General features: G+C 37.7%; 1 protein-coding gene across 4 annotated transcripts in view; it reads left to right on the top strand.

Moving 5' to 3' along the window:
- Positions 1-466: 466 nt before the first annotated feature.
- Positions 467-25,805, top strand: part of NNT (nicotinamide nucleotide transhydrogenase) — a 40,148-nt gene continuing 14,809 nt past the window's right edge. Inside the window, exons 1-17 of one of the 4 annotated variants that reach the window (XM_018077236.3) lie at positions 2,865-2,992; positions 4,998-5,127; positions 7,274-7,503; positions 8,614-8,831; positions 10,204-10,291; positions 10,890-10,978; positions 12,042-12,229; positions 12,961-13,094; positions 14,790-14,981; positions 15,910-16,063; positions 16,932-17,093; positions 17,879-17,989; positions 18,700-18,845; positions 19,562-19,757; positions 20,357-20,590; positions 22,414-22,574; positions 23,495-23,674. In XM_018077236.3, the coding sequence (XP_017932725.1) occupies positions 5,118-5,127; positions 7,274-7,503; positions 8,614-8,831; positions 10,204-10,291; positions 10,890-10,978; positions 12,042-12,229; positions 12,961-13,094; positions 14,790-14,981; positions 15,910-16,063; positions 16,932-17,093; positions 17,879-17,989; positions 18,700-18,845; positions 19,562-19,757; positions 20,357-20,590; positions 22,414-22,574; positions 23,495-23,674 (2,493 nt within the window). In that variant the 5' untranslated portion in view covers positions 2,865-2,992; positions 4,998-5,117. Of the gene's footprint in view, positions 678-2,864; positions 2,993-4,830; positions 5,128-7,273; positions 7,504-8,613; positions 8,832-10,203; positions 10,292-10,889; positions 10,979-12,041; positions 12,230-12,960; positions 13,095-14,789; positions 14,982-15,909; positions 16,064-16,931; positions 17,094-17,878; positions 17,990-18,699; positions 18,846-19,561; positions 19,758-20,356; positions 20,591-22,413; positions 22,575-23,494; positions 23,675-25,805 lie in introns of those variants that run through there. The other 3 variants (XM_029961579.1, XM_018077238.3, XM_029961580.1) reach the window with 3 other exon arrangements.

The following is a 25,805-nucleotide window of genomic DNA, read 5'->3' as shown; positions in this document are numbered from 1 at the left end:
CCAAGGTCACTCGGTGGCCGCGGACTATAAATAGCGGGAGGGGCCGCTCCGTGGGCGCTTGGCGAGGCTCCGGGCGAGAAGCCCGTTCCCGGCTCCCCTCCCCGGCGTATCCCGCCCGGAGTGCCTGCCCTGCTCTGTCCTACCCGCGGTAACTCTCTGCGGGAGCTCCGGCAGAGATTGGAGGCGTTTGTTTGGTTCCTTGGGGCGCGGCGGGTTTTCACGTGTCACAGTTCTTCTTCTGGGGTAACGGTGCAAAGAGAAAACAGCCTGGAGTCACAGAAATGCCATCTCCGGGCCACTTACCTTGATCTGATAGGTGTCTTACAAAAATTTGATTTTGTTTTCTAGCCAGAAAGATAAAGGTGAGAAGAAATGATTGTGTCGTGGCTACTGGCAGTGAGCTGGCCTCAAACCTGCTGCGTTTACATACCTTCTGTCCAGGGCCATTAATAGCTTTTGCCTTGTTTTTGCGTGCGCCACAGGGATTCCATACGTGGCAAGGAATTTGCTGTGAGGTCTGGGAGCAATGGCGAGCCTCCTGCGTGTTGCTGTCCGTGAGTGCTCAGCTCCTGTTTTTGGCAATGCGTTACCACCAAACGCGCGTTCTGCGAAGATGTCGTGTCTGCGCATGTTTAGAACCCACCAGGTGTTCAGGTCTCAGGCAGCTCCAAAGCCAGGTAAACTGATTAAACTATTGTAAACAATCTATTATTTTAAAACATGAATATAAATTGTTTCTTCTTTTTTTTTCTCTTTCAGATCTGCATTAGTACAGAAAACACTTAAAATAGAAATCATGGCAGCAGCATACTTGAATCAGTTGCAGCGCATTTTTAGACTGGTTTTATAGGGCTTACACAGAAGGTGTTTGTGTTTATTAAAAGTACTTGGAATCCAAATAGTTTTTATTGCTAGGGGGTCCAAGCTCCTGTTAACACTTCCCTTGCTTGAGAGAAGTATTTAAACAAGTGCTTTTCTTAGTTAAAAGCTCCAAGTTCCCCAGGAGTTTTTGTAGACCAGCTTTTTGTGTGCACGTGAGAAAAAACACAGACCTCACAAAGAGAGCATCTTGCAAACAGGACTATATGTAGATATAATTATCTCATCCAAAAAAATCTGTTAGCTTTGTTCAGGAAACTCTTACGTTGTACCACTCTGAAAAACTTCTGATCTGCATCTTCATGTGTAGGGTTTGCTAGTATATTTGCACTGCCTCCATTTTAGCAGATAATGGACCAGTTCAGGTATTTTCAATGAAAAAAGAAGTGTGAAAGGGGCCATCCTTGTTTCCAGTTTCTAATATGAGCCTGGTGTATGAAGATCAGAGCTGACTTTTTTTCCTCTGTTCTATACTGTGCATGCCCTTACAGTTGGAGGACTGGAGAATACATAATGCAGGTTTAATGCTGTTTTTGCCCATTCATCCTGCACGGGTCATGCTTCCTTTGGAATTTAGAGACCTTGCTTCAGTGCAGATCTAGGGTCTTAGGCTGCAACTGATTAATGTGCAGAGTTGAACTAATTGCATACATGATGCTTGGTTCTTCCAAATGTAGACAGTAGGTAACTGCATTAGATACTTTAGAGTACTAACTAGGAAAGTAGTGCTGTTTGGGAGCAGAAGTGTCTGGCTGTGAAAACACTGGACACAAAATTAGCATGTATAACTGAGAAGCCTGTGTTGCATTGAAATTCTGGGAATACTGACATTAAGTGGTTCATTTTGTGGTCGTTTCAACTTGGTGACTGAAGACTTTGGAACTTCTGAAGAAATGTCAGGAGTGAGGGCTCCTGATAATCTGTGTCATGTGGCCTTTTACCACAGTGGCACAATGAAACCTGAATTTATTTGCTCTGATAGATTTGTGATGCTCCAAATTTTTTTTTTTTCTGTATTAAATATATGAATGAGAGAAACATCTGTCAGTTTTGACATGGCAAATTGTCCCTTGGTTGGGAGTCTAAACTGACACTTAGGAAACTGGGTTCAAAGTTCTTTCTCGAATGTCTCAGGTAAGTGCCCTTGTTGTTGTTTGAGTTTGGAATCAGTCTTTTTAGTTTGACCACGAATTTGATCATGAAACTGAAGAATCTCTTCAGTTTTTCTGAAATTGATGTGCTACTCTGTGTGTGCATTTTCTTGTTTTTAAGAATCACTTTTGAAAAATTTTTCTAGAAGGATGGAGAATTCTGATTAGTGTCATGTGTTTAACATTCGGTGTTGCCCCTTCATATCTGTTGTGTGGGAGCCCTTATTCAAGGATTAGTAGTATTCATGAAATGCAGTTGTTTAATATGGAGAATTACAGGTTTGGTAGTCTTTTGGTTGATAATTAAGCTGTTCTTATAGTTCATTTTGGCAACATGTGATTTGTTATTCAGTAGAGGACAAATCAAGGATGAAACAGCAATTGAATGACATATTAGTAGCAGTACTACGGCTTATTTTTACTTTTTAAGTGCTCTTGAATCAAAATGTAACAGCATACAAAATAACTATGTTTTATTCTTTCAGAAATTACCTGTGATTGTAGTAACACTTGGTAAAATCACTGTAACACTAAGTTTTCTGAAAAGACCAGTGTCACAGTAATTCTTCTTAAGCCTGTAGTTACTGCTTTCATTCTCTCAGATTAGGATTCATTCCATCCAGGCTGTGTTATGTACAAGAGTAACAGCTGCTTGAGGGGTGAAGAGATTTGGAGTCATCTGAAAAGTAAACTTGGAGGATGGATAACTTTCTTACTGCTGTTTATTTTGCTGCTACTTGTTTATTAGAAACAGGAATTTTCATATAGGATTAAACAAGTATTCCTGTAACCTGTCTCAAATAGTCACTAGTACCAGATGTTTCAGAAACAGGCAATTTGTAATTCCTTGCTTCTGTAACAGGAGGGACCAGGTGTTTTTTTAATCTTTTGTATCATTTTTTTTCTCCTTTTGCCAACATCATATTGGTGTTCTTCGGAATATGTCCTCATCTTCAGAACAGGTGAGATGGTTTGTTTAAAGGTTATTAGAGTAACATAAAAAATAGGCAGGTTACATATCCTGTTCTTCCATCCCAGAACATGCAGCATATAGTCAAAACTTCTCCTTTGTCTTTCCTCTGAGTTAGTCTCTAGTATTTGTTGATACTATTTTACTGCAGGCTACTTCCCCAAATCACGTTGAGGAGGTTAAAAAACTATATTTTTTCGCTACAGTTTTAACTTAGAATCTTCTTTAAGATTCTTGTAGATGGAAGTTACATGGAGAAGATCACTTTCATAGTTTTGTTTACTTGAAGTAAGGACATACTTGTCCTCAGTACACAGTCAAGATTATGGTAAGGGGATGAGAAATAGTGACTTCTTACTAGTTTTTCTAAATTCTAGTCTATGTATAAACCATACTAAGCATTTCATTGGAGTGTATATTCCTTTCTAAGGCCTGTGAATGATTCTACTTCTGATAGTGGCATAATTGTATTGGTGTTGATTTTTTTGTAACAAAAAAGTACTGTGTATCTGCTACTCCCATGAACAATTTATTAAAAATCTTAATGTGACTCAAAGAGGTGCTCCAAGTATGCGTATGTCAGTCAGTATTTGGAAAATGTTCTTGATGTCATAAAGCAGTAAGTCACTAAAACATACTCAAAGCAGTTCATAGAGAGTTTGTCTGACATGAAGGATTAGAAAGGCAACTTGAAAGCTTCACAGTCTCATGCAATTTTGAACCCATGGCAAGGATAGCAGATGCACTTCTTCAAAATAAAAACTTAAATCAAGATCCTGAGTTTATGATCCTAGATTTCAACCTTTCAAACTAGTGACTTTAATGAAATTGCTGAGCTCAACAAACCAAATCTCTGTTCATTGTGTAGCTGCTCCCAAACATGTTGTCCATCATACCCTGTTGTATGTGTCGGCACAGACAGGCAGCCGGGACAGCCACAAACTTGTGGCGCAGAAACACAAGCGGAGGCACAGACACCAGTAAATCATCACCAGCCTGCTGTTCACACAGACCTTACCAAGAGTTATTTCCAGCTGCAAGGTCACTTGAGTGATTTACAGTCCTCCTTGCCAGGCTTCAGCTTTTTAACCCTTTTCTCCCAAAACCTTGTCTGAAGTTTTAACATAGATCTTTTTCACTTGTAAACTTCTGCTCCATGGTGGTGAATGATGTGAAAGGTCAGGGTAATCTACTTGAAAAATGTACTATACCTGCTCTAGCTAAAGGCTGGCAAACTGACATCTGTTTGCTTATGTGTTCATTTTCTTCTGTATTTACTGGTTGCTTTAAGTTTGGTAGTGGCACAGAGGAGAAAAGAAGGGGAGAGACTTGTATGTTTGGTCTTACCAAAGCATTGGAGGAGGGAATAGTTCTCAGTATTGGTTTCTGAACTTACTGAATAAGGTGCTAATACTTTCTATCTGAAAAAGTTGTACCTATTTTTATTGCATACAAGATATAACAATGCGAAAGAAAGAAGTGAGAAATGAGGAAACGCATTTGGTGTCTAGCAAGTGCATATTCCTGTCCTATGCCTCCTAGCCATTTACTTTTCTCCTCAAAAAAACAAGTGAAGAAGAAGAAATCAGAAGTATCTATTGTCATTTCATTAAAAAAGATTAATTTTTTTGCTTGAGAAAATAAAAGCTTTAGTCGTGTCTGTGTTTAAATTTGCAGTCATCTTTCTATTCCCCGTATGCTATAATTTATTCCTTCTCTCCCATCCTCCCCCTTCCCCCCAACCCTAACTCTTCCCCCTGTCTTCCCCCCCTCCTCCCCTCTACCCCTTCCCTTTCCCCCCTCAGACTTCCGTTCCCCCTCTCAGCATTTTGGTGCTACAAAAACATCCAAAAGGAGAAAGGGAAGGTAGAACTCTAGTTCTTAATTTTTCTCACTGCTTCTTGAAAAGCTTTTTTGCCTTTTATCCTACCTTACAGCTACTTTCTTTCTGAAATTACAATTGGTCTTTGTTATCCTAATAAATTTCAATCTTCTAGGTTTCATTCCTGCTTCTGAAAGACAAGAGAGTTCATTTCCACCGAGATGATTTAGTGAAAATCAGAAGCAGGACTTTATTGTGTAGTAATTAGAAGAGATGAGGAGAAAGGTGCCTTCAAATGACAAAGGGTAATTTGAGTGACAGCAGCAGTTACCACAGCTGACAAGTGGTTAGTGCTGCTGTGGTGGGTATGGCCTGAGTTGCACGATTATATTTAGATGTAGTGTCTGCTGATGAAGCAAATAATTGCAAAGCACTGTTAGCTTTGTGGGTCTGTTGTTTTAGATGTGCATTCTCGCTCCTGTTGTGACTTTATGTTCTTTTAACATATGTTTTTCTGAATTTGGTTTTTGTCTTGTAGTTAAAACAATTTAAATGTTCTCCAACATATAAAATATCAAAACACTTCTTTCTTCAAACTATTTGTTACTAATTTTTTAGTTAAATTTCAAGGACAAAGATAAAATTAAAAAAAAAAAAGTAACTAGAATCATAGAATCATTAAGGTTGGTAAAGACTTCCAAGGTCGAGCACAGCCTTTGGACAAACACCACCTTGTTAACTAAACCGTAACACTGAATTCCATGTCCAGTCATTTTTTGAACACTTCCAGGGATGGTGACTCAACCACATATATGGGGAGCCCATTCCAGCACTTAACCAACCTTTCAGTGAAGAAATTCTTTCTGATGTCCAACCTGCACCTCCTCTAGCTCAACAAAACCTCCCCTGGCACAGCAATTAGAAATAATGCACTTCTTTGTCTGGTGATTTTTCATTCTGTCTTCTTGTTGGATGTGTTCAATTTTTTTTTTTTAATGAGTTAGTAGACTGAGAAGTATAGGTAGGTACTCAAGTACCAGTTCTTAGTAATTCTGTACTGTATTTTCAGAACATTATAAGCTTATCTTGAAAGTTTTAATTAAAATATTTTCAGATTTTCAACTTTAAGTACTTTATAGTCCCAAGTTTTATGTAATGGAAAAAATATTTTAATATTTTTAAATGTAAACCCAGTTCCTCAAAGTTCTTATTTTTTGCTTGTTTCTGTCTAAAAGTGGAAAGGAGGCCTTCCTAAAATACTCCTTGTCTGGTACAAATTTTCATAGCACAATACATACATGGACAATTTAAAATCAGATTTGTAACTTAAAACAAGCCTTTTATCCACCTTCTCTCCTTTTGTTTTGAGGTTTTTTGTTTGGTGGGTTTTGTTGTTGTTGTTGCTTGGTCATTAATATGAGTGACTGCTTAGACAGCTGAAGTTGTATTTCATTAATATATATGTGGTATAAATGTCTTGCGTAGTCATGTCACAATCCAGCTTTAAATTCTGGATAGATATCAGTGAAACCTGATATAGGATTGATCCTGTGATGGGCTGCATGCTGTTGGTATAATTGAAGCAGTGTGGTAGTTTGATATATGGTTATTCTGCTTGAACCTGTGTATTGATAAATAATATATTTAAACACTTGTTTGGATCAGAGAAATTTAATTCCCAGACTGGAAGCCCAGTCTAATATTGAAAATGTCAGCTAAAACTGATAAATTTTGGCTTCAGCAGTTTTCCCAGTGTTACTTAGTGGAGCTTTGAACAAGACAAGCAGATAATATTGAAGAGAAGTACTGTTGAAGAAGCTAGTAGATGGATATTCCATTATTCTTCAACTACTTCTGAATTCACATTTTTCATTTCTGTGGCAACTTTTAGAGTACCTCGCTGATGTAATTGTGCCTTTGAATGTACTTTATGGTATGTATGTTACATTTGTTAATAGTGATTTGGGACAACTGTAATTTGATAGACACAAAAACATGTTCAGTTAAGATGTAGTTTCACTGCTCAAACTCATTTGTTTATTTCTTCACAATAAAGTGGAAGTGGCTAGAGACGGATTTAAATCCTTGCCTAAGGTAGAATGTTTTATCAGCAGAACACCAGGTATTGTGTAAATCTGAATGCCAGTTATACAATCAGAACTGTGTAAAGTCTGATGGGTATGAACTGCATCAAACACTTGTTGCTGCTTGTGTGGCTGATTGTGCTGACCTGCTGATTGCTGGGAGGACAAGGATCTCTAGGAAGATGGTGCAATTTAAGGAAATGTGAACTACGTTCCTAGAAAATAGCATTCTGCTTCCTCTTCCCTTAGGAGGGAGAATTGCTAGCTGTGACATGGCTGCATGTGTCTGTACAACATTGAAGAGTGCCCTTAATATCGATTAGTTATTCTAGTACAATTAATGCTGTCTTATCTACCACTCTTACAGGAATTCCTTATAAACAGTTGACAGTTGGTGTCCCCAAGGAGATATTTGAGAATGAGAAGAGAGTGGCTCTTTCACCAGCTGGAGTTCAAGCCTTGGTTAAACAAGGCTTCAGTGTTGTGGTGGAATCTGGTGCTGGAGAAGCCTCCAAATTTTCTGATGACCATTACAGAGAAGTTGGAGCAAAGATCCTGGGGACCAAGGAAGTCCTGGCTTCGGATTTGATTGTGAAAGTAATTGCTTTATTAATTTCCTATTACATTCTTTTAGCAGAAACTTATAGGTCATTTTTTTGTAATAGTTTGCTAAAAGTTCAGTAAGTAAGGTCCTTTAGTATTTTCTATTCTGAGTCCTGACTCAATTTTGGTATTTTTTTTTAAAATAGCTCAGGTGTGCATCTACATTGAGAAAATTATTAAATGATGGTGTTGAAGAAATTGGGGATAATTTCTTAGCAGATTTCTAGCTACTTTTTACTTGTGTTTTCTAGAGCGAGGTATTCTAGAGTGGACTCTAATCAGGTGAAATCCCTGCTCTAAGAAACCTTTTCTCCAAATTTAGTAACACATAACTCAAGTTGCTCTGTAGATAGTTGTTTGGAATTTTGAAGATACAAGTTTCTAACTTTTTCAGTTCCACAACTCAGTGTGTATCAAAAGTATTTGTCACTAGATGAGTTACAGCTAATTTGGGAAAACTACTAAAAGCGAAGTTACTTGAGAGGTTTTAGGTTGTGCAGAGTCCTGAAGGAAAAAACCAAAAACACCTTAAATTTGATGTTGAGGCTTCCTGTAGTTGCTCTAACACATCAGGATTGAAGGCAGAATTTCTATGAGCTGCTTTGTGAACAACCCTTTTAAGGAGGTTTCTCTTTGAAGAAAAGTGAGAAACTTAAGTGAACATAGGTGGAGATTACTGTCTGGATATCTGGCTTGAAATTCCCTGTATGTAGTCATGCCTTGCCACCTAATTAGTGATTCTTAGCCTGTAGAACTTAATTGGCATATGTGTTGAGTAACCATTTTGCTTAAAAATGGTAGTTTTGAGGGTAGCTGTCTGTTAGAAAAGGCGGTGGCTGCTGGTTAAAAGCCATCAGATCTTTCTCAAGGTGTGTGCTGACAACTACTGCCCTGTCACCAATCCACCTTGAACTAATTCCAGTATGTGCACTGCAATTAAGAAGGGCAGTAACTCAGTTCAGTTGTATAAACAGCCTTTGATATACGTGCTTCCTTCTGTACTTTGTGAATGGGAATGGCCAGACTGCACCCTGGGAGAAAGGAAGTGGAGTGTGTTCTGATTTCTTTCCTGTGATTGACTTAGAAACTTCTGTCCTTCTTCAGGTGAGGGCTCCTATATACAACTCGGCTCTAGGTGTACATGAGGCAGATCTTTTTAAGACGGCGGCGACCCTGATTAGTTTTGTCTACCCGGCACAAAATCCAGACCTCCTGAAAAAACTAGCAGAAAAAAAAGCTACTGTCTTGGCTATGGATCAGGTTCCACGGGTCACCATTGCTCAGGGATATGATGCACTTAGCTCCATGGCCAACATTGCTGGGTATGATTTATTTTTTTTCAGCTTCACTAAGTATAGCTGGATTAAAAATCATATGCTTTGATATTAGGTATATCTAAAACAATTCTACATCTCTGTTTTCATGCAGTAGTTTCAAGGAGGATGGTGCTGTTGGAGGTGCCAAACTACAGAAGTTTCTTATGGTCAGCTTTACAGCAGATGAGAATAAAGGTTTTAAAAAAATAAACTGGAGGCAATTCTAATTCCCTGACTTTGATCTTAACTGGGTCAGAGCAGTTAAGATATCATTAAGTCATCTTGAACACAGGTTGTCTGTTGGAAGGATCTGATGTTGAGAGGAGCTAACTAACCCAAACAACACTCAGTATGAGTGCAGTTGCCATGGCAGATACAAACAAAAGATCAGATACTGTCCCATATCCTCATGCTTTGCAACTAACATTTAGGTATTGCAGTAATTTAAAATGTTGTTGTCAAGCTGGCTTTCTTTTTTTTAAATTTTGATGATGTCTGTGAGGCATAATAAGCCTTTGAGAAGGCTTCCAGATTTTGTGCACACAAGCAATATACATCCACATACATGTTTAATGACTTCTTTCAGTTTTCATTTGGTGTAATTTTACTGAAATATAGACATTAATAATGTATTTAAAGGTATAAAATCTGCAAGCTGTATTCCAAAGGTGAACTAATTTTGTGGCATACAGACCTCCATGTACCTGTTCTAGAGACAGGAAAAAAAGTGGAATGGGACTGTTGAACCACAACACTGTTAGTAAAAGTACAAGAAAATGTACACTCTTGTTAAGACAAAATTACATATTAATCTTCATCTACAGATAGCTGCTCTGGTGTTAACTTGGTGTCCAACCACCCATTCTTGGATGGGGCAAATGAAGTAACAAGGTTACGCTATTTGTCCTAAGTCATATGGCTTTGCAAAATTAGGGTTAGAATATCTTTTTTGAATGCGTGCTTGCTCTAAGTGAGCTTACTGCAGAATTACTCAGGCTTTTGCAATTACTTATTCGTTGCTCCCTTCCGTAGCAGGCCTCAGGTTACAGCCTTTGAAGGTAGTTTCAAAGACCAGAGAGTTAACTTTTGGCAAGTTAGGCATGCATTTTTAGGGTAAAATTTTATTTGAAAGAGTGAATAGTTGCGGACATCCAGTATACTGCAGTCCAAAAATTATGTCTGAAAATGCATTCAATGATTTAAAAAAAAAAAAAGGCAAGAAATATGAAGAAAGACTATTAAACTTGTGCTCAGTAGTAAAATATTAAGATATTCTACACATGCTATGGTCAAATGTTCATCCTTTTGATTGATGTCATGAATGGAATTTTACTGAACCTTGGGAGAATACTAATATATGTTCATCCTTAATTGACAGTTACAAGGCTGTGGTACTGGCAGCAAATCACTTTGGTCGATTTTTCACAGGTCAAATCACAGCTGCTGGTAAAGTTCCTCCAGCAAAGGTATGTGCAATTAAACACATGGCAAAGGAATATGAGTTCCTGAGCTTAGGTAACCATTGCTGAAACTGTGTTATTTGTTTTTCTACCTTGGGGTTAGTTCTAGAGACTTTAGAAACTGCTGTAGTTATTCTCACACCATTTTTTGTTCACATCTGTAGTTACCTTGTTTTGGGAATAATAGAACAGTTTGAGTTTTACTTAAGTTTACTTTGTTTTAAACATCAGACCAGCCATATGTAGGTGGACTTATTTTTTTTCAAAATGGGGAAAGAAAACAGTTAAGAGAAGTCAGAGATATTGGGGCATTGAAGGGTGCAGTGGAAAGGTTTACTTAATTGGAATTACAGGTGGACTGGGTTGAAGAGAAATGCAAGTAGAATTAGAGAGGGAAATAAAAAAGGAAGATAAATCAAGGAGAAAACTGCTACTTACTTACACAGACTATTAGCCACAGGTGAGTTGGCTCTTAGATATGTGAAATTAGGAGTTACAGCTTTTAAACTGTTAGTTTATGGGGCAGTTTTGCCAAAGTAATTTTGTTTTCTGTGTCCTGAGGTATCTCGTTTAAATGGCTGCTTAATGAGATTTATCATCCTAGGTTTTGATCATCGGAGGAGGAGTTGCTGGTCTGGCTTCTGCAGGAGCAGCGAAATCGATGGGTGCGGTGGTTCGTGGATTTGATACTAGGTAGGCGTAAGAAAATAGTAATAACAATCCGAAATTACTTTTAAGTTGTTTGTATTGCAGTGAAATTGTACTGCCATTTTTTAGAGGAATAGACTGGGAAAATTAGAGAGCAAAAATACTTTTTTTCTTATAGCTGCAGAGACTGCAAACTTGATTAGTTCTTTTCTATTAAACGGCCTTCTTGTATCAAATTTTTACATGCTTAGTACAGTATTTGCATTAAAATTATGTACTTATGTGCTTTATGTAGAAGTGGCATCTAGTGCTACTTAGCTATATCTAATATGTCTCCAGATTTGTGATGTGCAATATGAGGAAAACCACTCTGGTTTCTTAGAAAACGTCTGCATAAGTCTTAAAAGAAACTGGAAAGAGGTTATTTTTCATAAAAGCGTGGTCAAAATCAGTCTAAAACTTTTCAGATCTTTTAAATTCCCTACTTGAGCACCCTGTATACTTTTATCTTGAGATGCAAGAACGTTTCTGCCGAGTTCTCTGTGTGTTGTGAATATTCACATAACACTGATATTTATTCTCAATATTTACTGTGATGTCATGTGATTCAAAATAAATTACAGAATAACTATTAAAAAACCCAACTCCAAACATCCCCACCCCAGCAATTTTCCCTGTGAAAATAAGACTTACTAGACTTACTTCCCATTTCACAGTTTAAAGACAGCACCACAGGTTGTGTATTTATCACCCATCTTAGACACTTAAGTTTGGGCTGTGGATTTACCTAGTCATGGCATAAGAAATGTGTGTGGAGAGCTAGGCATCAGTTAAATCTTCCCTTTTGAGGCTTTTCTTAGAGCAACTCTGACTATACAGGAAACTGTAGGCTGCCTTCATTCCTTATCCAAGTCTGTCTGGAATCTAAATTTTGTGATGCAATTATTCTTTTCACTAAATACAGAAAGTTGAGGACTTTAGTTATAGTCTCCTCAATCCTGAAATAAGTTTTGTATCTCTTGTCTGAAGACTGCTACTGAAAACACTGGTAAAGTCATGGTGTATTTTTAAAGTGGTGGCTTCCTCTTCTACAATTTTCTTTTTCTAGAGCTGCAGCTTTGGAACAGTTCAAGTCTCTTGGTGCTGAGCCTTTGGAAGTAGACTTAAAGGAATCTGGAGAGGGACAAGGTGGTTATGCTAAAGAGATGTCCAAAGAATTTATTGAAGCTGAAATGAAACTCTTTGCCAAACAGTGCCAAGATGTTGATATTATCATCACTACAGCACTGATTCCAGGTATGTTTTATGTGTAAAATGCTAATTTTTGTTTACCTAAGTAAGTAAGTAAGTTGGCATATTTTGGAGCTGCACCTGCAGGGTTAGTGAATTTTGTCTATGTGAGCATTAACTTCCACCATTCTGTGATAAATGCCCGGTTTTAAAGTGTGTGCCTCCTTTAAAAACTCTGTTTTCATAAAGTATCAGTCTTTGGCTCAATAGCATCATGTTTTTCTTGTTAAACAAGGAGCAGATAGTAATAAAGTAAGAGTATATAATTCTCTTGCATACCTACTGCATCACTGCTACTTCTGCTCTACAACTTGCGCACTAAAACAAGTCTGATTGAAATGGTACTGTCTTTGCAACTGAAATGTAGTAAGGTAGAGCTTGTATTTCAGTGTTTTGTATTGCACAATATCTATATTTCAATAACTTACGATGAGGCTTTTTTTTGGTTATGACTTGAATTGTAAGATTGAATGTTATCAGTTTGCTGGCAAAATTGGACTTGCTAGCATCTTTGGTAGACTGCCCATGCATAACTTTTTTATATGCTTTGGAGCAGGATGTTCTAGCATCTCTTCTCTCTGTCTTAACACACGTTCTGTGATATTTTATCCTAGCTACCGATTACTTGAAAATTTTGCTTACAAAAGTAATATGGGTAGAAGTGAGAAGTAATCTCCTGAGCTCAACAGATATAAAGCTGTATTCTGTTTTTAACTTGCTATGTTTTATCTTGTCAGGTAAAAAAGCTCCTATCTTGTTTAAGAAAGACATGATTGAATCAATGAAGGAGGGTTCCGTTGTTGTGGATTTAGCTGCAGAAGCAGGGGGAAATATTGAGACTACAAAGCCTGGAGAAATGTATGTTCATAAGGTAAGCATTTTAATCTGCAGTTCATTCTCAGTTGGCCTGAACTCACATTGTGTTTTGTAAACTGGATCCTGAAAATGAGTAGCTGATTTTGCTGGTTTGGGCTGAAGGAATCTTTTACATTTGCATTTGGTCACTGTAACGTGTATGAATTTGAATACTTTTAAAGAAACAAATACCTTTGTGTTGTGTTAATTTGCTTGTTAATGGATGTTATGGAATTCTTACTACTTAGACTTCCGAGTCCAGTGGTTTGTCTCTGCTGAGCTGAAGGTGTGGTTTGACCTAAAAGAGATAGTAGTAGAAATAGGTTCTTTGACTTACTTATCACCTCCCACGACTGGGGGTTGACAAGTCCCTGCCATTGGTAAACTGAGCAGGATCAGACTGTGTCAATGTTTACTTCAGTACAAAGTCTCTGGCTTAGTTCAGTACAATTTCAGCTTCAGGAGGGTACTGGCTTTATATGTCTTTAGCTTCAAGAATGTGTGTCTTCTGTAGAGTATCCAAAGCACTTGTAACCCAAACTAGGTGTCCTATAAATTGGTTCATTAAAAGAAGCAGTTTGGCTCTGCACTGAACTACTTTGGTCTTGCTTTGGTGTTTACTGGTTTGTTTGAGAACTTGTTTTTCTACTTTTTGGGTTTTATTTTTGGTACTTATGACAAATCTACTAGCAATTATAAAAATTTGGTAGCAGATTATCAGGGTTGTTGCTTGGTATTGCAAGGACATAATGCTGTTATTTGTGAAGCCTGTAGGATGTTGCTGCCATGGTCGTCGTTAACAAAAGCAGGGCTCTTTGTGTATATGTTAAAGACTCGTGTTACATTTGGCTTTGTGGCTTTCTGGGGCTTTTGATGTCATTGGTTAAAACCTGAAACTAGAGAACATAGAAGACAAGTAAGCACGTACTTCCATGAAGAGTTTATATGGGGTACTTTTAGAGAAGTATTACCCCTGGATTTAGTGTACTGGCACTGTGCTATGGAAAATGGCAACAATGCAGAAGTATTAGGATTGTGCCAGAGCATTGCATTAAGGCAGAGTTTTGGAAGCTTGCACGGATCTTAACTGTAAGTTGTGGGAGCAGTGTTCTAACTCAAGCCTGCTTGAACACTTACGAGTGTATTACAGCCTCAGTTTCTGCTTCCTCCCAAAAGTCTGATAGCCAGGTGTACTCTCATTTGTTCTTTAAACAGTGAGGATCTATTATGTTCCACTTTTACATACACACGAACCGAGACATATTACTGGCACAGCTAGCTAGCTCTGGGAAGCTCCCTTCACTCTGCTGGCATATAGAAAGTTGGCTTCTGCGCTTGCCTTCCAGAAAAATGGAGAAGATACCAAGCATTAGGCAGGATAATCTGTTACTTGATTGCTTAAAGAAGTTAAGTTCTGAGGATTTGGAGAAGACAAGCTCTTGCACCAATATGCCTTCCTCTTTGTGTAGGAAGAGCTTGTTGCTAATAGCATTTAAGGTGTTGGGTTTGATCATGATGGATTCTGTAACTGTTGTGAGTAATCCTCCCCTGTCTTAATAATGTCAGAACTGCAGGTAGCAATTTTAGTGGGATGAACAGAAATAAGTGCAAGAGTTGGGATATGTATTTCCAGAAGGATATACTGGAAAAGATGATGCTCTTTCAGAGATTGTACGAATCCTCATTATTTTACTTGGATTTTTTTTTCCAGGGTGTTACACACATTGGGTACACAGATCTGCCTAGCAGAATGGCTACTCAAGCCAGTACCCTGTATTCCAATAATATTATCAAACTTCTAAAGGCTATTAGTCCTGACAAAGAGAACTTCTACTTTGATCCAAAAGATGAATTTGATTATGGGACTTTGGATCATGTTATTAGAGGAACTGTAGTAATGAAGGTAAGTCAGTAAATATTCTCTTCTTAATTTGTAAGTAAATCTTTAACCTTCATCACTGCTGTCTCTTCGAAATGCATTTGAAGATACTGCATGTCAACAGACTTCAGAGGTGGCTTGATGAGAGTGTGAGTGTGGATAATTGTGTGTTTATTCAGCTGAGCATTCCTCTGTCCCTTTTTGTTGTGGGAAACCTCTTTGCTTTGTCTTCTTGTCAAGGTTAAACAAATACCTAATGCCTCTACTGCTGAAAAATAGCAAAAAGATAAAGTTTGCCTGTTGTATTCGTGTGATAAAAACATAATTATTTAAAATATATTTGAGACTTTACTACAGGACCAGAAAAACATTCTTCCTGTATTTTTTATTTAATTTTTTAAAATACATTTTTCTTTTATAGTAAGAGTAACTTCAGAAAAAATTGGTGAAACTAGAATATGCAGGATACTTTAAGCTTTATTAGGAAATAATAAAATACAAACTCAGAGAATCAACCAGTAAGGGCTCTCCTTCTATAACTATTAGGAAATAATAATTTGCAGTTTAGGTAAGAGGTATTAATTTCAGTTGAGTTTTGGTGCATAATGTTGCTAATACTTTATGATAACTGCTCTGGAGGAGACTTATATTGACTTAAGCTCTCCCAGACCACCGTTGTGTACAGCTTGGGACTGACAGCTCCACAGTTCCCTCTCTGGATACCTGGAGAACAGCAAAAAATATGAGACATTATGCTTGGTCTGGATAGGCTCTGATTCCATTCAGACCTGTGGCAGATTTTGCAGACTTGTACTGATGCAGGAAGATACTCCTGTGGTATGGCTGTAGGATGTTAGAACTTAACTTGGACTTTGCAGTATTAAGAAGAAAAGGTTTCTCTAACTACAAACTGTCTGCCATGTTAGGCATAACTGTAAATATTTCTTGTCAGGATGGCAGGGTCATTTTCCCAGCACCTCTACCAAATAATATTCCTCAAGGAGCACCTGTGAAGCAGAAGACTGTAGCAGAGCTGGAAGCGGAAAAAGCAGCTACTATTACACCTTTTAGAAAGACTATGACTAGTGCATCTGTATACACAGCAGGTAAGCAACTTCCAGAGCTGGAGAATCAGTGTAGAGTACTCCTCATTTGTCTAGTACTTCTAATTTAATTTAATAACTGTTTTGGAGTGCACTTGATTGTCTGGTGTATCCTAGTGCAAAATCAGTGCAATGTGATAATTGCTTTTAAGAGGGAAACCAAAACTTTAGAAATATAACCAAAAATATTAACATTTCAAGAAGTGCTGACTCATGTGATGTGCATTTATGTTTGGCTCTATTTCTGTATCTGTAAAATGCTTCAAGTTCTGAAGGACTCCTGACAGGGACTGTACCCATACTTTTCAGCAGAATCCGTTCAATGCCATTGGTTTCTTCAAATTTTACTGTATTGGGTGAGACTTAAATGCTCACAGTCTACTGAAATACTAGGAATAGGACCTTCATCTTGACAAAAAAATATTGTCTCTGTGTAATGTCGTACTCTCAGTGCATCAGAATGTCTATATGAGGTAATTAACGAATTGAGTATTCTTAATTTTAATCTCTGTTTTTCATACATATGCTTTGATGTGTTCCAAGTAATATCTCAGCATGATTGTGACTCTTCTACATTTTTTCTATACAACAGGAGAGGACAGGATTCAGTGTTTGTGTAGAAATGTATCTTTGCTGTGTTGTGTGTATGCATAACAAATATGTGTGAAATCTGGCTTTATTTTCTATCATAAAAGAAACAGTAGCACCGAAAGCACTTTGTATTTCAAGAGGGTGATCCACCTGATCTTGAAGCAAATCCATGCACAGAACTCTGTTTTGTTTTTATGTCACTATTGGACTCCTGTTATATACAATTTAAATGTAAGAAATCACTGAGAAGTTACAGAGTTTTTCTGTGCTTTTCTCCTAGGTTTAGCCAGTATGTTAGGACTGGGCATTGTAGCACCTAATGCTGCTTTCACTCAGATGGTGACAACATTTGGCCTAGCTGGAATAGTGGGTTACCACACAGTGTGGGGTGTGACTCCTGCTCTGCACTCTCCACTCATGTCAGTGACTAATGCTATCTCAGGTGAGTAGCTGTGACACAGCTGTTTATTTCCTATTTGATGTAGGCACGGTTTCTTTTATTGGAACTTTAGACAAAAGTCTGCTGATACGCCTTTTAGAATACCAAAGAGCCTTGTAGTACTTAATTGAGTTTACTTTCATAAATAGCAAGGACTCCTGAAACATGGTCTTTCTGAGAGTATGATTTTTCAAAGGAAGGGCAAATGTGCTGCATAATTTAATTTTCATAAGTAATTTTTTACTCTTGACCTGTTTGCATTACAATTTTGTTTTACTTGAGTGCTGCAGTCTGCTTTCATAGAACACATCATTCCTCCCATCTCTCCAGAACATTGCCCTGAAAATAACTTGTCTCTCATATTTTTTGCATTCTTTTATTCTTTACCTCTAACTATGTGTTTTGAGAGAGAGGAAAAAGAAAAAATTCCTGAATTACCCATAAGACTCATAACTCTATAAATAGGTAGGATTTTATATATCTGTGTTTGAGTAGATGTGGCAGGTCTCAAGTCTGATTTACCTTGGTTGTTAAAAGCAAAATTTCTTTTATTGAAAAAGTACTTATAGGCTAACTCTGCTTGAGGTGCTGCTCTTTAAAACTACATTCATACACTATTTTTTTTTTTCTTTTGGAACATGTTTATACTGCTAAAAAAACCCATGGTAGTCTTTCTTCAAAGAGTAGTGTGTAGAATAGGGGTCAAAATTTGAGTTGGCTGATGTTTGTTTGACTGTTGAAGACGTATAGAGCCTTTTAAGGTTCAGTAACACTTCTCTTTTAAATAGGTCTAACTGCAGTTGGTGGGCTGGTACTGATGGGAGGACACTATCTCCCTGAAAACACTCCTCAAGGTTTAGCAGTGCTTTCAGCCTTTATCTCTTCAGTCAATATTGCAGGTATGACATGTTAGGTTTTCTCTTGAGAGTAATTTCAAGCACTTGTATAATTTTATAATTTTTTTTAGCTCTTTAATTGTATGGATTCCAGAAATAAAAATCTGGGAATAGGATCTGAGAGCTTTCATCAATATAAAGACACCACTCCTCCAATTTTCATATTAGTTATTGTATCTGGTTAACATACTCTGTAGAGTAACCTTTTTTTAGGGAAATATTAAGTGTGCATTTTTCTTTTATGGTAAAATTTGGGTGATGATTGTATTACATATTATATTTTCCTGTATAATACGTGTAAGTGGCATAGAACAAAATTCTGCTTGTTTGAGCTTCAGAAGTCCCAACTTCAATAATAAAAAAGATAGGAAAATGAGCAATGTGACTTATGAATACTGCTTTTGCTAGACTAGATAGAGAAAAGGACAAAGCTATAAACTCAGCTGTATCCTATAGTCAGTGTAGAGTATAGAGCCAGAGCAAGTCCTCCTTTTCTTCTGAATTTCTTCCACAGGCTAAGAGACAACAGGATCGAACCCTGATCACACCTTTGTTTCCTGGTGGTTTTCTAAGTTGCCAGCTTTTCAGAGGCTCTATTGGTGTCAATTGCTAAAATGTGTGTTCATAGGGTTTTACTACATATTTCTTACATTTTGGCATATGCTTAGTTTCAGATTTTATTTTTCTTAAGATTGTTCCTTTACTTTGGCCAGGTGGGTTTTTAGTCACACAGAGAATGCTGGATATGTTCAAACGTCCCACAGATCCTCCTGAATACAACTACTTGTACCTGCTTCCTGGTGGTGTATTTGTAGGAGGCTATGCAGCAGCTCTCAGTGGTGGCTATAGTATTGAACAGGTAAAAGGTGACTTTATGGTTCCTAGCCCACTGTTCATTGTGATGTTTTGTCATGCCCATGCTGTCGAGGAGTAAATAAATAATCCAAGGTCTTTTCGTCAACTGCATATTCCCACAAGGCCAGTCTGAAGCTTATTAACTTTAAGTTTGCAATCATACTCCAGATGACGAATCTTCAAATTTTAAAAGCTTGATGGTTGCTGTTTGTTTTTGTGTAAAGCAACAGGTACTTTTATTTATTGGGCTGTTTTCCTAAATTCGAGCTGTGGCCTCACCGGTACCGAGTACAGGGGAATGATCACTGCCCTAGTTCTGCTAGCTATACTATTGCTGGTAGTTCAGAACTATCTGAACTATTAGTTCAAATGTACCATAAGCAAATTCTGAAACTATTCCTATGATGAACAGGATATTTAGCTTTGGATTTGTACTAGGGAAAAACTTGCTTCTGAACTGATGAGGAAAATTGGTTTGACACCTATTCATGCTGCAGATAAACAAAGGTCGTAAACTGTGGGAAAAGTTTATCACATTTTAATTGGCCAAAATCACAACCTGTACAACAGTTTCTCAGAGTCAGGAGTTTTGACTTCATTTAAGAACTGTGACTTAAACACGTTCTGGAAAAATCAGCACTTTTATTTAATAATCAGAAATATTTTTAATAGTGATGCAATTTGTCACTGCTTTATGTTGATGGTTTACTTATTTTAAAGGTGATGTATCTGGGCTCAGGACTGTGCTGTGTTGGTGCCCTGGCTGGTCTGTCTACTCAAGGAACAGCTCGTCTTGGAAATGCTTTGGGTATGATTGGTGTTTCAGGAGGTTTAGCAGCAACTCTTGGAGGCCTTAATCCCTCACCTGAATTGTTGGCACAGATGTCAGGTGCAATGGCACTTGGTGGTACCATAGGTATGTGTATGATATTATGAACTAACAAGCTATGTTCTGTGCATGCATTTGTGCAAGCTATATATACATAAAATACTGTATAGCTTGCAGGTGAATTGACTAACTTACATTTGTGGCTTGTGCAGTATTATTTTGCAAATGTGTGAACAGAAAAAAATGACTTCCAGGGCTTTTATTAATGCTTCAGATTGTGGTAAAGAATGGGGAGACTGGTGGAAAATCAGGAGCACATCATCTCTGTTAGGGAAGCTGGGTGTCCAAAGGTGAATGAGGTTGCCCAACTTCATGCTTGTGTTCAGTTCCTGACCGAATACTTCAAATTCCCTTTTCACACTGTGCTTTTGTCACAAAAAGCATTAAATTTCTCAGTATTTAGTGATGCTTCTAAGAACACGATATGTTTTAATCTTCTGTTTTTCATGATACCCCCATGCACACATGTGCAGCCTTCAGTTCAGTGCCATAGCGATTTCTAGTTGGAACAGTGTTGTGTGTGTGTGTATTCGTTGCACATTGAACCATGCTCCATTAATTTCTAGCTGAATTTCTAGATTGGTTGTGTTTTGTAAGACTTCCCTTCTGTTTTCAACTCTCCATAGGTCTGACAATAGCTAAACGCATCCAAATTACAGATCTGCCTCAGCTGGTGGCTGCTTTCCACAGTTTGGTTGGTTTGGCTGCTGTGCTCACCTGTGTAGCAGAATACATGATTGAGTATCCTCACTTTGCTACTGATCCCGCTGCAAACCTCACTAGGATTGTGGCCTATCTTGGCACATACATTGGTGGGGTGACTTTCAGTGGCTCTCTTGTTGCTTATGGAAAACTGCAAGGTGAGACCTTCTATTCAGAATTAGGTATTTGTTAAAGGTTTTTTCCCCCCCCCGAATTTAGCTCTGAGTTCAGATTGCTGTGTAATTACAAAGAATGCCGACATTTTGCATCAGGTAAAGGTTTATATGTTTAATTCTAATGAGTGTACTTTTTTGTTTTTAATTATAGTTAATTTGTGTACAACTTTAGCTACGAAAGGCTGTCCTCAGTGATTATTACTGCTGTTCATTACTAAGTCATGTAAACTTCCCTCAGTTCATCTTTTCTAGAAATAAGTGTTGTTTTAGTATTGCTCAGATGCTACCTGATGCTTTTCCTCACATTGATTGTATTGAACTTTTGTGATCACAGTTTTGTATTCCTGAACAGACATGTTAATTCAAACATGGTGTTACTGGATTCAGTGAGCACTGGTAATATTTATGGGATTTTGTTCTTAGCACTGCAGGCTTCGTTCAGGTGGGCAGCTTGCAGTATTGATTGAGGCTGCCTCACTTTAAACCATTCAGTTCACTGTTTATCTACTGTGCAAACTCAGTGCTCCATACCTCTTACTGTTTTAGTAAATACGCTTTCTAAGTTAAATACTTGCTAATTCCTGATTCTTATGCACGCGAACGTTCCTTATTGCATTTATTTTTGGTTTTGTAAGCATACAGCTTTTGAGAGACTCAGGTAATACCTTTACTAAGAATTTCAGGCTAAGAGCTTCCTGTTACTTGTTTTGTTGTTAGCTTTGCAATAGTTCCTTTGGGAAACATCTGTTCGCTGTCTTCAGTGTTTATGAGACCAGCCATTGAAGAAGGAAGCACGACATGGATGGAAAGCTGTCGTCTCTAATAATCTTTTGAAGTATTTGTCAGTAGTTTGTATTTCTGATTTATCTCTGCTAAGTGGTTATTTGTTTCTTCTCAGTTACATTTTTTTCTCCCTTCATCATACCCCCCTTGTGATTTGTGCGCATGTCCCTGGTGAACTTCACTGCCTGCTTCAGCCTACTCTCCTGTTTATTTCCCCCCCCCTCTCATTTTCATATCATCATGATATGAAATACTAAGCTTGTCTGTACTATTGAACTATCGATTCTATACTGTGGAAGAGGTAGTAGGTCACAACTTTGACTCCCAGTCCTGAGACCATCAGTTCCTTCTTCCTCTGAATTCAGCTAAATTTAAATGAGATACTCTGTCACTTCTGATGTAAGTAATTACTGAGGAACTTGCATTGCTTCTACTCTTTGCCATGCTGTTTGGAAAAAAAAAAGCCTAGTATGAGAATAAATATGTGATTGTCTTTTTAAACTGACTCACACAAATAGTGAACCCCTTTTTCTCTTTAAGTCTCTACCAGTGTGGGAAGCTTAAGAGGTCTGTGTACCTGTCTGTCCTTGAGAGGTCTGTCTCTCTTTTGAGAGACAGATTATATCTGTGTAGAAGTTCCAGTTAAAAGCTTGCTACTACAATGTATTTTACACAACATGCCAAGACTTGGGATTTTTGAAGAAACATTTTTGAAGGAAAAATTAAAAGGCTTTTCAAGAGAAGAAGAGGTTTTTGTGACTATTCTAGAGCACTTTAGTGAAATTAGGAAGTAAACCCAGTTTAAACAGGAGTATTTGAGAATCTAGAGTGAGTCGAATGTTTTGCAGTTCTGAGTCATCACAAGGTGATGTCATCAGCCTCAACTAACTTGTTTTATCTTCCACCTCTCCCTTTTTCTCTTTTTAATTTTTCTTTTGCTGAGTTACTCAGCCTTCTCTGAGGACAAGAAGCAGGCTCTCCTGAATGCATCTGTCAAACTCTGAATGTGCGTTTTATTGCAGGTATCCTGAATTCTGCCCCTCTGCTCTTGCCTGGTCGACATGCACTAAATGCGGGATTGCTGGCTGCCAGCATTGGCGGAATGGTTCCGTACATGATGGATACCAGTTACACTACAGGAATTACGTGCCTAGGTTCTGTGTCAGCACTCTCAGCCATCATGGTAAGTTGAGAAATTACAGAAGGTAAGACAAATTAAACAAGCAGTTTGTTCTCCAGCTTTGCAAGTTTCCTCTTAAGGATTCTATTTTACCCTCCTGAGTCACAGTTGGCATAGTGCCTGCCTGCGTGGTAACTTGCAGCAGCAGGTAGCAACTGACTTCCCCAAATCTAGCAGTAAACCAGAACTGTTCAAGAGAACAGGCGTGTATGTATATAATTACTTTTTGCAGCTATTGATTAATGAAGCGTTCTATATGACAAAGTGATGGTTTAGAAGACTTTTTGGGAAATTAATGCTTAAAATACTTAAAAGAGCTCTGGATCTACAGTTTGTCATGACAACTTATTAAGATTATCCCCATGTGTAACTTCTTCCACTAACTCACACCGGTGCACACCAGTGTTGCAAAATTTACCCTGAATATTACCATTCTGTAAACCAATTCTTGCAAAGGCTGCTCAGTATGAATCCTTTAACAGTATGAACAATTCCAGAGAGCTGGTAGGATACTTTTGCAAGTAAAAATATGTGACTAAGCACAGGATGAGGATGGTGGGGTACCTTTCTGTACTCTCTCAAAAGGCAGAATTGGTAAATCCAGTCCTCAGGTCACAACTTGAATAACTATACCTACACTGAGAATACTTTAGTAGGTTATTAAGTAACTTGATACTTGCCTAGAAAGTTTGTGGATGTCCCTATTCCTGGAAGTGTCCAAGGCTAGGGTGGATGCCTTGAGCAACATGATCTAGTGGATGACCTCTCTTCCCAAGGCAAGAGAGTTGGAACTGGGTGATCTTTAAGGTACCTTCCAACACAAACTGTTCTTTGCTTCTGTATTTTTCATTGCTGCAAGAAGACTGTCTTCTCTTTTCTCTTTAGTCATAGCTTACATGGAAGTATTTTCTTTCCTTTTCCAGGGTGTCACTTTAACAGCAGCTATTGGAGGTGCTGACATGCCTGTAGTTATTACTGTCCTGAACAGTTATTCTGGATGGGCTTTGTGTGCTGAGGGCTTTCTACTGAACAACAACTTGCTGACCATTGTTGGTGCACTCATTGGCTCCTCTGGGGCCATCCTCTCTTACATCATGTGTGTGGTAAGAAGTCAACAGAAACTCTGGTTGTTTGCTGAATAATGAAAAACTTTATTCAACATGTTTTCTAGGAAGATAAGCCATTGGATCTCAAACTGTTAGGTCTTTACAGACTAGAAAATTCTTGATTGAAACTGTTGGACTACATGTCAGTTGTCTTTGTTTGGTCAAAACTGAGGACAGCCTTTGTATTAACTTGGGCATTGAGGGTTTGAATTTGGGCTCAAACAAGTATGATTACTTGTGCTCAGCTGTTTTTTTCTAGTCATATACCTATGCAGTTTTGTTAAATTTAAGCTAAATTTAGTATTTAGCAGGAGATACTTAGGTATCTCTTGTAGTGTGTACTGTGTTCCTTTAAAAAGCTGTTTGATTAGACAGTAATTTACAGTTTGTTTTTTGACATGCAGGAAAACGTGCTACTTTCTTCATAGCAGCCACTTTGAAGTACCACGAGGTGGCAGCAGGCTTGCAAGATTTCACTGCTTTGCCAGTGTCTGTGTCAGCAAACTTGAGCTTCAACTCTATATAAATTGTATTGCATTATTAGTAATGACCTCCTTTTATCTACAACATTTACATAGAAGTCTTGTTTTCAAAGATGTAGAGGTAATGATTTAAAGAAGACTGTTCACAGTGCAACAGATGCCAAACTCCTGATTCTCTGTTGTGTAATCCTGTTTTACTTCTGCTCGTGTTCTTGCATGATCACTGTTGCTGTTCTCTTGTCTGATGTTTTCCTATGGTCAGTGCTGGCTGTCATCATTTGCTTCGTCTCAGCTGATAAATAGTGTTGTTACCATGTTAGGAATGTTTAGTATCATTAATTTTTATCTTTCTTGAGGAACAATTTCAGAAAAGTTTAAAAAGGCATTTTTGTCCAGCTTCTTGAAGGTGAGCTCAAATGAACAATTCCAGGTATGAATGTCAAAGAATCTTGTTCTTTCTTGAACATTTTCTGTCTCCTTATCAAAAGGAGATGAGATTATGTGGCTCATATTTATTTGTATACATTCAGGACTTTAGTCCAGATCAATAGAGAGATGATGCTTATGGCTAACACAAGTATGAAAATCATGTTCTTTAAAAATCCAATTCTTGTGAAATCGTACTGAAAATATGAACTGTTTGATATATATTTACCAGTAGGCAACGTTTATCTGTACATTGATTTTTCTTTTACCATCTCTTTTCCTTTTAAAGTTATTTTATTGCTAACCCTTCTTAGCACTCTTATATAAGAGAGTTTTGAAATACTTTCAGAGTTGCTTGGAGGAATCCAGATAAATAGGAAGCCTGGGGGAGTAGTTAGCAAAATAGTTATGCAGTGACAGAGTATCTTTCCTCTAAATATTTCTCAGGACTATTTCAGGAAATCTAGCTTTTGAGGTAGTATTCTAAAAATCTTGTGCTGCTTTATATAAGCTTAGACAATTAGAGTTCATCAACCAGTAAAATGAAAATTATTTTGTATAATTTCTGCACTTGCTGGCCCAGCATTTTTAATTTCTGCTTTACTTCCTTTTACTTCCATTATTTCTTTTAAAAACAATGTTATAATCAGGGAATTCAGTATCGTTGTCTTGAAGCTGCATTTCAGGAGAAAACAATGCTCAAGGGTTTCAGTAAACTCTGCTTTAGGTGTTGCAACCTGTGCTAATGAAGCAGCAGTTTTTCCCTCCCCTCTTTTGTTCTTTTTTTCCCACACCCTTTAATATTACTTCTATCAAAACCAGTATATTTATTGAAACTTATCTAGTACAGGTGAGAAGGTATTTGTGGAAACATCTTAATGGTCGAAACCTTATTTTTACAACATTTTCGATTACTTTTTGCGATAAAACTGTAGTTTAACCATCCAAAGTCTGTCCAGCTGATCTCTTAAAGCTTCGGTTGATAAAATTGGCCAATATGTATTCCAATAACCACTTAGTTTTTGCACTCATACTGCTTTATTTTCTGTCTTTCTTTTGTACCTATTAGTAGGCTGAGTTAAGGACAAAGAATTTCACTTCAGATAGCAAAGGCCTGTACTGTTCACTTATCCTGTGAGTTGTGGCTCTTAAAACACCAACGCATCTTCTTCAGAACAGTTGGTTGTATTAGCATGTCCTTCTCCCTCCTTTTTTCCCCA

The sequence above is a fragment of the Manacus vitellinus genome, unplaced genomic scaffold (genome assembly GCF_001715985.3).
Source record: "Manacus vitellinus isolate BGI_N305 unplaced genomic scaffold, ASM171598v3 scaffold_36_pilon, whole genome shotgun sequence".
Lineage (NCBI taxonomy): Eukaryota > Metazoa > Chordata > Aves > Passeriformes > Pipridae > Manacus > Manacus vitellinus.
This window is presented reverse-complemented; position numbering and strand designations above follow the sequence as displayed.